The sequence below is a fragment of the Pseudochaenichthys georgianus genome, chromosome 24 (assembly GCF_902827115.2).
Source record: "Pseudochaenichthys georgianus chromosome 24, fPseGeo1.2, whole genome shotgun sequence".
Lineage (NCBI taxonomy): Eukaryota > Metazoa > Chordata > Actinopteri > Perciformes > Channichthyidae > Pseudochaenichthys > Pseudochaenichthys georgianus.
In genome coordinates, this window is record NC_047526.1 from 4,676,500 (window position 1) to 4,690,690 (window position 14,191).

General features: G+C 41.7%; 1 protein-coding gene across 1 annotated transcript in view; it reads right to left on the reverse strand.

Moving 5' to 3' along the window:
• Positions 1-8,244: 8,244 nt before the first annotated feature.
• Positions 8,245-14,191, reverse strand: part of ube2j1 (ubiquitin-conjugating enzyme E2, J1) — a 75,389-nt gene continuing 69,442 nt past the window's right edge. Inside the window, exon 9 of the mRNA XM_034076537.2 lies at positions 8,245-8,538. Within this exon, the coding sequence (XP_033932428.1) occupies positions 8,245-8,538 (294 nt within the window). The remainder of the gene's footprint in view (positions 8,539-14,191) is intronic.

Below are 14,191 nucleotides of genomic sequence, written 5' to 3' on the forward strand. Positions count from 1 at the left end.
AAGCATTTCATTTAGCCTAGCTAAATAGCAAAGGGATAGCAAAGGGACTGGAAAGCCAGTCCCTACTGCCTGCACCAAGTCAATTGTTTCTTTCTGCAGGTATTTGTGCAGGCCCTGAGTGGTTGAGAGCAGTGTCTGGAACATGACAAATATGTAGATGGTACTGCATTTTCAAAGCTTGCTTTCCAGTCCCTTTACTAGAGGGGCTGAAAGGCTCTCTAAAGTCAAAGCAGGGAGGTTTTTGACATGCCCAGCGAACAAGTTGTTTGTCCCCTACCTCTAGCTGTTTCTGAAATGTTTGCAATCTCTGATGGTGGACAAGAGATGTGGAGAAGAAAGAGTAGAGACACTCCAGGAGATCAACAGGTATGTGAGTTTTGTACACCAGTTTGTATACGTTTAATGTTTCACATTGCTTATGAAAAATATACGACTATATGATCACTGATGTTTTGTTGTTGACTGGACACTTATTTTGTAAAAGAGATAGCATGTGAGGATCTCTTAAGCAATGCAGCTCACGTGTATGCTGTCCATTGAAATGCAGGAAAGTAATCACCAGGTCTGAGTGATCTGTTGCCGAGGGGACACTACACCGGAGTTACATAAGCAGAGATAAAGTGCTATTTGGGGGAACTCACCTCCTTTGGGGTCCCCCAGATTTTTTTTAATATTGAAGTTAAAAGCATCAATCTTGTGCAGTTTGAGAGCAACATTAAGAGATATGGATACATCTCTCAACACCCATATGTCAACAAAAAAAATCAAAGAATCAGAATCAGAAACGGGTTTATTATTTAAAAACACTTCATTTTCCAATTAAATCATAAACTATGTCAAATTATTAGAAGTTGTTAGCAATCAGATTAAACAGAAAACAGGGATGGAAGGAGGAAATAATAATCCCTCATCACTTGCAGCTTCCCTCATCACTTGCTGTTTCCCTCATCTCTTGCTGCTTCCCTCATCACTTGCTGTTTCCCTCATCTCTTGCTGCTTCCCTCATCACTTGCTGTTTGCGGTTGAAATTATCTCTTTTGCTGGCCAAACATGCTGGATGGAAAGCAGTGATGTCTCACTTGCCTTGGCCCTGTATCTGCAGTCCCTAAATCAGTCATGTTACCCATTGACTCTTGTCTGTTCTGGTGTTCCTGTTCATTGTTGTCTCCATTGTCGTTCTTGTCTGTTGTATCTCCTTCTCGTGTGTCTCCTTCTTGTGTATCTCCTTCTTGTGTGTCCCTTTCTCCTGTTCTCCTTTCTTCATCCTCTACTCTGTTTGGCTCATCTGTGATGACTGTGTAGGTAAACACAAACAAGTATGTAAGTCAATCAGTTTCCAGCTCTGTCAAATAAATGAATTTCAAGATACACAAATGTGTCTTCATTAAAATGAGTGTCACCACACTGTCACAAAATGTAATACTAACCAATTGAAAATAGAATCATTCCTATACAAATGCAGTTTGAGTAATTCACTTAATATATTTACTTAACACTTTAATATAGTCATTTTCACTTAATACTCTAATATAGTCATCTTTCTGCATTCAAAACTAAGGAAAGCTGTACAATTTGACATGATAATGAGGAAAAAAGGCCTCCGATAATTTTTTGATCATATCAATTTTAAGATGGGGTCAAGGCTTAATATTTGGGAGCATAGTGTCCCTTGCCCCCTTTCAGGAGCCCCACTGGATTAGCTTTGATCTGAAATATTTGTATAAAACGCTCGATAGCTGGCTGTCCATCTCATAATGTTCAAATATAAACTAGCTGTCAATAGGAATATCATTCAGAAGAATTATAATTTCATGCAAAAATCTGTCACAAAAAGAGGTTGCACATTTAAATTCAGGTGTTGTTATGGCAACGTCAGTGGCTACTTTTACTGCTGCAAAAATCAAACATGCTGTCGACACTAAAGCAGTGGCAACTATGTCACCATTTCAGCTGACTTTTTCTCAGAAATACTGTCACATAACATCCATATATTTCAGTGCTAGGTTGATGCTTAGCTAAGCTAACTATGAAGCTTCTAGCTTCATGTTGAACACTGACAGTAGGCTAAGTCAATCAATCAATCAATCAATCAATCAATCAATCAATCAATCAATCAATCAATCAATCAATCAATCAATGTTTATTTATATAGCCCAATACCACAAATGTTACATTTGTCTCAGTGGTCTTCACAGTGTGTACAGAATATCAGTATGACAATACGACACCCTCTGTCCTTAGACCCTCACATCGTACAAGGAAAAACTTCCGGAGAAAACCCACAAGTCAACATTTCCCAGAGAGCTTTCTTTGAAATCACCAGGTAACGCTAAAAAAACACAACATTTAGATTGTATGACAAAGTGTTTATATAATATATCTGGCTAGCTATAGCTACTTGCTAACGGTTTATCGTTGACGATTCAAAGTAACGTCAACGTAGCTATAATTTATGCTTTGCTTACATGTTGACATAACTTGTACGTTTACTGACATTTACATACCTTCTTCACCTGGCTCAGGTAGTGGCTCTGGGGTTGTTGTGTGAGCCACCACTTGAGAATTGCTGTCTTTTTTATTAAAGAAATGTCTAATGTCCATCTTCAGAAACTCTGCGTCCGCGGCTGACAGTTTAAAGTTGAAACACTGTCACAGAGGAGAGGTACGTACCTGTCAGCCAATAAAACACGTTTATTTCCATGCAACTCTCTGATTGGTCTGGTGGTGTCTTGCCTCTGTTGCATTCACTGAACACGGGAAATTACAATCCTGCCATCCTCTAGGTAAAGTATGGTTAATGTATTATATTATTGAGGGAGAATTTGTCTACCCCAGGCGACGCCCATGGGTGCGACTATGTAAATGTTTCCAAAATTATTTACATATAGGTGGCGCTAGCGAGCATGTTGGACAATTTGAACCCATTGACACCAGAATGTCAATTTTTTTCACCAGTCTTGGCGCCCGTGCAAAATTATACAACTTTTGAAGCGTCCAAAGGCCCTCAAAAATGGGTTCCCGGAGCAGAATAATAATAATTCCTTGGATAATAATAGGTTCCTCGCACTTCGTGCTAGGACTCCTTTGGGGCCCTAATGACTTAAAAGTCCAGTATGTAGGGTTTAGTGGCATCCAGTGGTGAGATTATAGTTCGCAACCAACTGAATACCCCTCTGTTCAGTGTTCACCCCTCCCATTCCAAGTAAAGTATAAAGCCCTCTCTAGAGCCCGACTGGATTGTCTGTTCTCATTTTGAGCTGAACCTTTCCTTTTGGCAGGATATTTTTCAAATGACAAAACTTTAGCTTGAATCCTTTTCATTTAGCGCCACCATCTGGTCAACATTTCAATCTGCAGATTGTTTTAGTAACAGATTACTAAAACTACTATTTAGTACTGAACTACTGCATTCAGATGAGCCTCAGCCGTAGGCTACTTTGTGTTTAGGCTGTTAGGCTAATGTTAGCATTAATAACCATTAAACCTGCTTATTGCACAGCTTTGTTGAATAAATCATTCTTATTTGTCAATAGTGTAATTCTACAGTCTGTTAAATCAATATTTTGTGTCAAATTGATTGATTTAATTAGTCAAAAGCTGTGGACTAAGAGGGGTAAAACCGTGACAGGGTGATGCATGTCCTGGTCCTGGAGATGAAACATTAGCATGTTAGCATTTCGCTAACTCACACAGCCAAGAGCATGGCAGTACAATCTTGTTTAAACATAAACCTTTAATCATTCAGATTCGAGTGCAGGGAGAATAAGCTGTAAGCATTAATCAAACCAGGCTCTACTGACACCAGAAAGAAAGAAACAGTTTTCAAACATCTCAGAGATACACAGCTCATTTCCTGTGCTTCACAGACAGTCAGACATCTGTCTATATGACTGATTATTCACAGCTTTATATAGAAACTTTGAGATGACAAGGGTAGCAAAATGTTTTCTACACACATTAGCGAATGTTTAGAGAAATGCACCATACTCACTGTTGCATGACTTGTGAAATACATGAAAAACATAATTCTATTTAAGAAATTGATTTTCTTTTTATGTCCGAGTATACAAGCCGTTAAAGCACAACATCTGAAGAGGCAGAGAGATTCTGCTGCTTTCAAGGCATACCTGGAAACATGCAGGAGTTAGATGTTGCTAAAAAGATAAAGAAGACAGAATTCCTCCGAGCTGTTTGCATGCTGCCAAGCTGATGAAGCCTGAACACTTCACATACACAGGGTTCATGTGAGACAGTGCTCGAGTCTATGTGTACGAGCAGTGGGACTGTTTGCATACAGCTTTCGAAAATGCAAGCAAACCAAGAGATTAATGCACAGGGATGGGGCGTAATTACCATGACACAGCAGGGGGGGGGGGGCAGGACACATACAAATGAATGGGATTACAGTACCACCATTTATTGATGTTATTCTGTAAATAGATACATGTTTTTTCACTGCAATCAACCCGCTACCACACAGTATTTTACAATGTTACACTTATTTTATTTTATACTGCCTACTTACTTATTTTCCCTGATTGTGTACTTCTGTAATTTTTATTTGAAATACTGTGCATGCATTTTTATTAGTGCTGTCAAAATTATCGCGTTAACGGCGGTAATTAATTTTTTGAATTAATTGCGTTAAAATATTTAACGCATTTAACGCATGTGCAGAATGGCCCGCCCCATAGGTGCCACCAGTGGCAGCGCCAGGGTATGGCTGGGGTAGGCTACACCCATACCAAGAAATGGCTTAGCCCCACCATGAAAAATGATGTTAAAGTAAGCAAAATAAAGTCTGCCAACTCGTGCGGAGTAAATTGCACAGACAGCAGTTAGTAAGATTGATTTCAGTAGCCACGGTTTTGAAAACTTTTGTCACGTAGTGATCGTCTTCTCAATAGAACATCTTTGATAACGGCGTGGTGTTGTTGCAGGAAGTCCCGACGGAGAATACTCTTGCTGTAGTACAGGGCAGAGCCATATAATAGTAATAATATGGCTCTGGTACAGGGGTGCACATAACTGGTACGCAGGTTATGTGCGTAATCTGAAATGCGTACCGTCACTTGTGTCACAAAGCGCATTTGCGTACCGACGTACTTGTAAAGCTTTTCCAGAAGGCGGTTAGATCACCGGACGACAGAGTCGGTCTCCGTGTGCACAGACAGGGCTGCTGTTAACGTCGGTCTGTACAACGGAACTGTGCCAAAACTACGCCAACCGGCTGCGGAGGGAGACTCCCCCCTTCACTGGAGAACTGCGCTAAAACAGCTGATCACAACGTTCACACTCTGTGGTCACGAAGTACTCCACTAGCGCGCCCCCCCCCCCCCCCCCCTCTGTCGACTTTCCTGAAGTACTCCCCCGTTGATAGAAATCAACACGTAATGAATTAAGACCCCACGGTTTGATGATCGATAGGTGTGTGGGTTGTCTTTCATTTTGACATGCAGAACAATGTTATAATAAACATAGATACTGTATGTTAAATGGATATATCCGCCTTCTTTCATTTATCTTTCCATTCCCACAACAATATACATAAATAAATGGCATATTTTGGACATAGTTCGAATGGTGATTAATCATGATTAATTAATTTTTAAACTGTGATTAATCTGATTAAAAATTGTAATCGTTTGACAGCCCTAATTTGTATAGAACAGTGTGTTACTTTTATTTTTCGACTGCTGTGACAATGTACATTTCCCCTCTTTGGGACGAATAAAGGAATTCTGATTCTTATTCTGAAAGCAGAATCAGACTACGATACCTGTGTGTGAGGTAAACACAGTCGGTGGAACAAGTGTTGTTCACTGGTGCAAATAATCCCTGACATTATCTCACCTGTAAACGCCGCCGTCACGCTGTGCTTCAGTAAACATGTTGTATTCACCCATCCTGGATCGCTCCCGGCTCCGTCTCAGCGGCTCAGTGACCAGCAGCTAGCGCTCCGACAGTTTCGGTTTTTATGACCTTGAGATTCTTTTTTTGTTTCTTTAAAAGCGGGAGCACGAAGGCTGTTTTACTGGAAGAGAAGTGCACACACAACAGGTAAAGAGGATATCATGGCGATTAAATGAAACGCACCGACCGTTACCCTAAGGATGGCACAATATACACTTATTACAGATCACGTTTGAAAACCCAGCTGACATTGGGGAATGTCCAATATTGCGATAAACGTGAGTATGCCAGTTGTTCAGTTACCTATCACGGTAATGAAAGGGAACACAAAAAACAAATATGAAAATATGTATACATTTTTTTCTATCCTCTTTTTATGCAGAGGGAACTTATTTTCCTTATTTATTTATTTTTACTGAAAAGGATAATTATTTAAACATAAATTCTGTCATGGAGTTATTACATTATTGTTATTGGACCAAAAGGTAAAGTTAAGATATCAAGAGTTTTCAGCTTATGTTGATGATTATCAGTATACTTGTATAATATAAGAATGGTCTTATTGTCTCGCGCCTGCATGTGTTGCCTAGAATAAAATGACAGAATTCTCTAGATTTGAACATTTTGGAAAACATTTGGAATAATGTAAGTACACAACTCAAGAGAATATATGACATAGGTCGAGTTGTTTTTAGACATTTTAATGCAGAAATGTCACATATTATACCGTGGGGCCGCAGGTGGTGCTGTTTCAAGGACTGTCACACAAGTGGTATTATTACATTATATACGTTTATTAGGGGTTAAAAAAATAAGCTTGAATAACATAGTGAGAAAGAGGCCGAGTACCTGATAATATTTGGATGCACTTTTTTTTCATCTAGCTATAATAGAGTGGTGCAGGAATGTATAAGGTAGGTTTGCAGTTAACACAAGCTAAACATATTTAACAGTTTAATGCACACCATAAGACATGTCAGGAAATACCCCACTAGTTAATGTCTGAAACTTCTAAAAACAGTGGTAGCCAACAGTGGCTAAATTAGACTACTTATCGTCATCATACCAAACATTAGCCGCCTTTAGCTTAGCGGTGGTGACGTGAAGTCATGTGACCGTGATGTAGTTTGGTTTACATTCTTTCCCTTCTGGCAATTGCATTTTACGCTTCACAAATGAGGAGATCATCCTGCTGAACAAAACGTGTCAGGATCATAAACGTTTGTCTGACAAAGATTTAATTTCTTGCAATATCCTGAAATCCAAAAGAGAAATCCCGTTGGTTTCTGAGGAGGCGGCCCTCGGGACGTTTGCCGGTCGGCCTACAAAAGTACGCCATCCCTGCACCACTCTGCAGGTCCCACTTAGTGATGTCAAACAGTGTGACCTTAATGCATCATCTCCCTACTCACTTGCAGACAGCCCCCCCCCCCCCCCCGCAGTCACACACTACAAAGGTCACAGAACGTGTTGTAACACACATGTTGCTATAGCAGTCTGCGTTCAGCTATTAAGGATTATCACCACACTGAGAGCACTGAAACGTGGACTTCAGTTACATGCATCAGGTCAACACATTTCACATAACTGTATTAGATAAGTTGAAAGCAATAATATGAATTTGAAACTATTGAAACTTAACATCATTGCTTTCAACTAACAATACAGTTATGTGAAATGTGTTGACCTGATACATTCAATTCAAGTCACCGTGACAGTGTTTTCAGTGAGTTACAGTGTCTGACGTCCTCAGCTGCGGACAGGATGGAAAGATTCTCCTTCACCTTATTAATGTGACTGACCCGGCCAAACAGGAAGTCAAAGCACATGAGCAGGAAGTCATTACAGCACATACACTCTGAGCAGATCATTTCACCACCAATTCATTACTTTAAAACAAAAATCCCCTATAACCCTGTTGACATACTATGTTACAGTATTAATTAAATAATGTGAGCAAGCGGGAGCCCAGGGGGCTGGACAGTCGTATGTGTGTGTGTGTGTGTGTGTGTGTGTGTGTGTGTGTGTGTGTGTGTGTGTGTGTGTGTGTGTGTGTGTGTGTGTGTGTGTGTTGAACTCATCACAAACACAAAAAAGCTTCCTGTTTAAAAAGAATGCATGACACTCCGGAGAGCAACATTCACATTGATTAAAAGACAGCCTGGAGGTGATGTGGAGAGCGGAATGAAAGTCCCCCCAACCCTCTGTGGTGGAGCGGGGGGGGGGGGGGGGGGGTAGAGAGTCAGAGTCAGCCCCCACCGCAGCTCTGCTTCCAATTTCAGCCCGCCATAGTTCTGTTAGGGTGGGACCGGGGGGGTCAGAAGTGAGCACTCACAGCTCGTAGTCGAACTTGAACTCATTGGCCAGGTAGATCCTGCGGAAGATGAGAGCGGCCAGGGCCAGGGTGAGCAGCACGATGAGGACCACCGAGCCCGCGCTGCTCTCCTCGAGGGGGAGCCGGGGGGCGGGGGTGAAGGGCGGCCTGCTGGCGGCCTCCCTGCCCTCCCTCTGGTTCCTCTGGCTGTGCTGCTGGGCGCGGCGCTGCCGGGGGCTCAGAGGGCGCCCGGTGCCGGGGGCCGCGGGGGGGCTGAGTCCCTCTGTCTCTGTGGCTGGAGACGCCTCTGCCTGTGGAGGACATGCAGACAAAAGCAGCCGTTAGAGGATAAACAATTCCCCAATGGATCCATTCCCTGCTTGTTCGCTCCGGTTGTCAGAACCTTTAACCTTCCCAGTGTCCTCGGGTCACATGTGTCCCTTCCCCAAATGTGTTTATGTCGAGATAAAGGTTTATTTTTTGTTAGTGCCAGAAAAGTAACATGTTTGATCGTTTTCCACGTGAAGTTAATTATGATCACTTTCATTAAGTTTTGGGTTTTATTCAAATGTGTAGCATCTGTGGTCTTCTGGGGTACACTTTGTAAAGTCATTCTACATCGACCATACAATCCAACAAGAGGAGGAACATGCGTGGCAACAAGTAGGAATACAGTTGCCTTAAAAGGTGTCAAATGGATTTGGGTGATTATTTATACTAAATGCTTTATGAATAGTCAAACCCGAAGGACAACAATTGACAGCAAGACAACACAAGGGTTAATGTTCTAAAGTAAACAAAGAGCTCAGATCTTGTACTAAAAGGTGTGGTAGGTCATTCTGGAGAAACCAGCTCGAGCTAGAATTAGAAAATCTGCCACTTCCTCACAGAGCCACGCCTCCAACACACACGAACGCGCACATGACCAATGAGGGCACGAGATAAGTTTGTGCACAGATGGAAGGCTGACAGGCAGGTAGGCCATCCAGTTACTTTAGCCGGGCCGGCTCAGATGATTGGGCGTGCTTTCTACAGCGCTACGGCTTCCACAGATGAAACTTTGTTATGTATTTATTGTCAAAGCACTTCAGATATTCATTGCTATCGGGATGTTAAGAGCGTTCCATGGAATATAACAAGTGTTTCTGAAATGAATTACCTATCCCACCTTTAAAGGTGGGGTAGGTAAGTTTCAGAAACCGGCTTGAGTGCACTTAAATTTGAAAGAACACAGCCGAAAAGAATCCGCCCCTTCCTTCAGACTTCCTTACAGAGCACCTCCTCCAACACACATGAACATGACGTCAGCAGACTGGTGAAAGTGGCCGCCTGTTGCTGGCGAGTCATTGAAGTACTGCTGCAATGCACGCCCAATGACGGCACGTCCAATGAGGGCACGAGATACATTTGTGCGTGCACGAGATGGAAGGCTGACAGACAGGGCGGCAATCCAATCCGGATTGGTTGTACTTTTTACAGTACCACGGCTTCCACAGATGACATTTTTTATGGATTTTTTGTCAAAGCACTTCAGATATTCATTGCTATCGGGATGTTAAGAGCATTCCATGGAATATAACAAAAAGTGTATCTCGAGCCGGTTTCTGAAACGTAGCTTTAAGTAAACATAAAAAAGGACCAAAGTGTAGCGATACTCTGTTACAAGTAAAAGTCCTGCAATCAAAATGTTGAAACACTCAATTTAGTAGTAGAGTACAAGTATCGCAAAACTAGATTAAATATATTTGACACCACTGAGTACACACATTGTAGAAGTGGAGCTTCTGCTCTGCAGCACATGTAAACAATAGTTCAGTGTTTTGCTGAAATCTTTTATATTCTGCACTCCTAGCTCTTTTATTTCTGATCCTATGAGGCTGTAGTTTGTATAATAAGCCAGCTGTCCTTCCTCTGCTTTTATTTGCAGCTTATTTACTGAGACATTAAGCCAATATAATCTATAAATACATATTTCTATGTCTCCTTGCCAGCGGAGGGTGTGGGCAGGGTGTAACCTTTTGTCGCCTGTGATCACTCTTCTTGAATGTCTATCACAGTGTTTGATAACCTGCAGTCAGACAATGTTCATCACATAATCAAGTGATTATCAACAGCTAGGAAATGGCAGTTGTTTCCTAGCTGTTGATAATCACTTCATTATTTTAGGATTAAAAGTTAGTATTCATCATCAATTCATAATCATTCCATTGTTTGACAGCAGGAAAAAAAGTTGTGTAAATGAGAATATTGAAACTTCAATTATGGCTTTATAAAAACATGGCGAAAAAGTATGTATTCATAGAAGTAATTAGTAATGTATAAGCTTCCTGGATCAGCACATTAACACCTTTTGGCTTTTCAGCAGAAATACTTTGAATTTGTTAAAGTGGACCTATCATGCTATATTTGAAACATATATTGTAGGTCATACCTTTGTTTTCAAAATACCAAACAGATCATGCATTTTCGCTCTATTTGCTCTTTTCCAGCCCTGTTTTTGCAAGGGCTGATTCTGCTTCTGTGGCAGACTACAGCGCCACTCACAGGCCTGGCATATGTACTACAGCGTCTCTAGCGGTCTCTCCTTCCCCTGATAGGTGGAGAGTTGCCCATATAGGCGGAGCTCCCCTTTTCTGACGTCATAACAATTCAAATCTGTATCCGATCCGTTGCAGCCCCGTTTTCAGGGATTTGGGTCTGGAGGAAAAGAGAGAGGGTTGTGCTTTCTGACACTTGGTGAGTTCCCTGACACATCGGGGACACATGTTCATGTATACAAGACGTACAAAGGTGCATTTTGCATGATAGGTCCCCTTTAAAGGAACAGGCATGACGCTGCTGTTGATACGGAGTGACCGGTGCAGATGGAACCGGACGACTCACAGAAACAAACATCTCACCCAATTAGAGCAGGGGTCGGCAACAGGCGGACCGCGGTCCGGATCCGGACCCAGACGCCGACCTATACGGACCCTGAGCTATAATCAATACATTAATAGGGGATTGTTCGGCGCCTCCCGCTTTTTTAACGCTGATTTGGGTGACTTGTGTAATTCGTGGAGAACCGAAGAGTTTTCGTTTTGGGGGTGGGGTGGGGGGGGGGGGAGTCAGTCCAACAGACGGACAACTTCTCACTTCAAAAAAGAAGAAGAAATCTAGACCACAAAAATAATTAAACAATCGAGTACCTGTTTTTCCTGGCCAAGGACAGGTTCATGAACACAACACGAGCGTAACGTGTCTTCATGTCTCTTCTGAAAGGAGTGCTGAGCACCGGAACGCTGCTCCAGCCCTTAAAATATTGCAATACCCATAAGGAGCTACACATGCCGCAGTGTTTGCGTGGCTGTGTCTTTAGTTGGATCTGGTTAGCTAGCTATGCTAACGAATTTAAAGAGCTTTTCTACAACCAGGTGGAAGAGAGCTCTCTCCTGAGAGGCTCAAATAACCTCAGCGCAGTGAGGTTAAGGCACACCTTGATATGATCATTATAGTTATTAATGAGACTAAATGAAAAACAGGTATAAAATACTATATGACAGCAACACAAAAGTTGTTAAAAATAACAAGAATAGAGTTTAAAAGGGGAGTGATTTGTAAAATATCCAAAAAGAAAAATATGCTACAGTTCTGTTTCATATGGGTGTTGAGAGATGTATCCATAGATCTCTTAATGTTGCTCTCAAAGTGCACCACATTGATGCTTTTAACTTAAAAACTTAAAAAAAATCTTCCCGGGGGAGCATGCCCCCCTAGAGGAGGGTAGTGAGTGAGTGAGGGACTGCAATATAAGAGGGACAGAAAGAGAAACTTTGAAACTGTTCAATTGTTATGATGTGTAAAGACTGATATTGTTCTATAATCGGCTGAAACTGTTAAGTCATGATGTGAAACGGTTAACAAAGAAAAAGGGACACTCAAGCTGCTGCTACACTTTATTTTATTTATCTAAAATTAAGCACTTGTGCACATATTTTCAAAAGCTATTTTATTTATTTTCTCTATTTTATTTGTAAATGCAGCCCGAGAGGAACATTACACATATCCACAGTATTTAAGTAATGTTAATTGACAATAAATATTGTTGTTTTTGAATTGTACTTTCTTTATTTGATTGGCAGTCAGTTGTTGATTACATGCAGACGTTGATAAAGCTACAGGTCACTTCAATATATATCACACTAATTCATGAAGCAACTTAGACATTTTGATGTTCCGGACCTTTGCATGGGGAGATTTTCTCTAACTGGACCTCGTTGAATTTTAGTTGAAGACCCCTGAATTAGAGAGTGACTGGAGGGAGCATGCAGAAGCAGTTCAAAGTGATGCTGCATCTCTCTGTACTCAGGGAACAGCACAAGGCAGTGTGGGAAACCGAGGGCCACACACGTGTTATCTCTCCGACTCCAGCGGCAGATGGTGAGTGCTATTTTTGACGTGGCCCTCCTCAAACTCAAACACTAATCTAAGTTGACCCACCTCTGCTCCTTCAGACCGGGTCTGGGTGGCAGCTGGCGCCAACAGCTATCCTCAACACAGCTTGTCCACATCATCTGAAGTGGTGAAAAGAAGCCACAGCAGCACAGGCTTCAAGCTCCCATAGCCCATCGCTATGACGATGAGAGAAAGTGCTGATATCTAGCTGCTTTAACTAAAGTAACTCGGCATGCAGAATCATTTCCTTCCGTACATATTCAAGATGATTTTGGAGCTCAGTGGGATGAAGCAGGGGGACGAAGCATGCCATCACTTAAAAGGGACAATAAGAAAGATGTGTAATTGATAGCAGCATATAAAGCTTCTGATTGTACGCGGTGGAGCTTCAGAACAATACTGTGGAGCTTAAATGGATTGAAAAACAAACGGAATGCTGAACGCAGGTCATGATTTTAGCAGAAGGAATGAGCAAAGCCTAAATAATCCTTAGCATCAACTATGCTGCATGTCAGTGACTTAGATTCATAGTTCAGGCGGATATTTTGCAGTTTGGGTGATGCAATACATTGCAAGTGTGCGGTAAGCAAGCGTCAGGTTTCTAGTGTTGTTTCCCAGAGTCAGAAGTCAGCGTGTCGACAGCAGGGGTGCCCACACTTATTGGGCTGAGAGCTACTGTTGAAATGACCAGCTCACCGAGGTCGACCAACCAAAAAGAAAATCCCAAATGGCAAGGGTTGCTGAATAACACTTTATTTATACATGGGACAATAGGGCTGCGACAAACGACTCATTTGATAATCGATTAATCTATCGATTAATGAAACGATTAATCGACTATTCGGACTACTACTGTACGCCTTGCACAATTTCTCAAACGCTCTTATTTAGCCATCAACTTTTAGATTTAGCTTGAGGTAGTTTTAGGCATGTGGAAACTAACAATGAAGACAATAAAGATGAATACTTGATTCAAAAATACATATATTATTAAATTAACTTAACAAATTGTTTACAAAATTAACATTGCTTTTTATTTAAATTAAATAAATAATAATTCACATCAAAAGAAACAATGTTTTAACAAATTGTATTAAATAATCTGATGACAGAACTGTAAACAGAATAGTTGAAACTTTAACAAAATAAAGAGTAACTCAGTTTCCTCTAATCATAACCCATGTTTGTATAATGGCGTTAGCTCCGTGTGTTGCTGCTAGCATACAGAACACCTGACGTGGAAACGTTACTCGTGACGGGGCTACAGAGCTGCTAGAGAGACAGTGGAACCCGGTGCATTCCTCCGTCTGGATGTGGAGCACTTTTGCTAAATGTTTAGACACATTGCTCGTGTTACCGCCCTCACATGCTGAACACTCTAGGCAACGAGCATTGTCCACCTCAAGACGGGGTAACATTTAACCACACCTTGGAGCGCTTCTCTCCGCCATCCCCGCCGTGTGTTGCTGCATGGAGCAGCTGCGTGTGTGTAAACTGCCCCGCACCCCTCGCACACAGACGGGGAGAGAG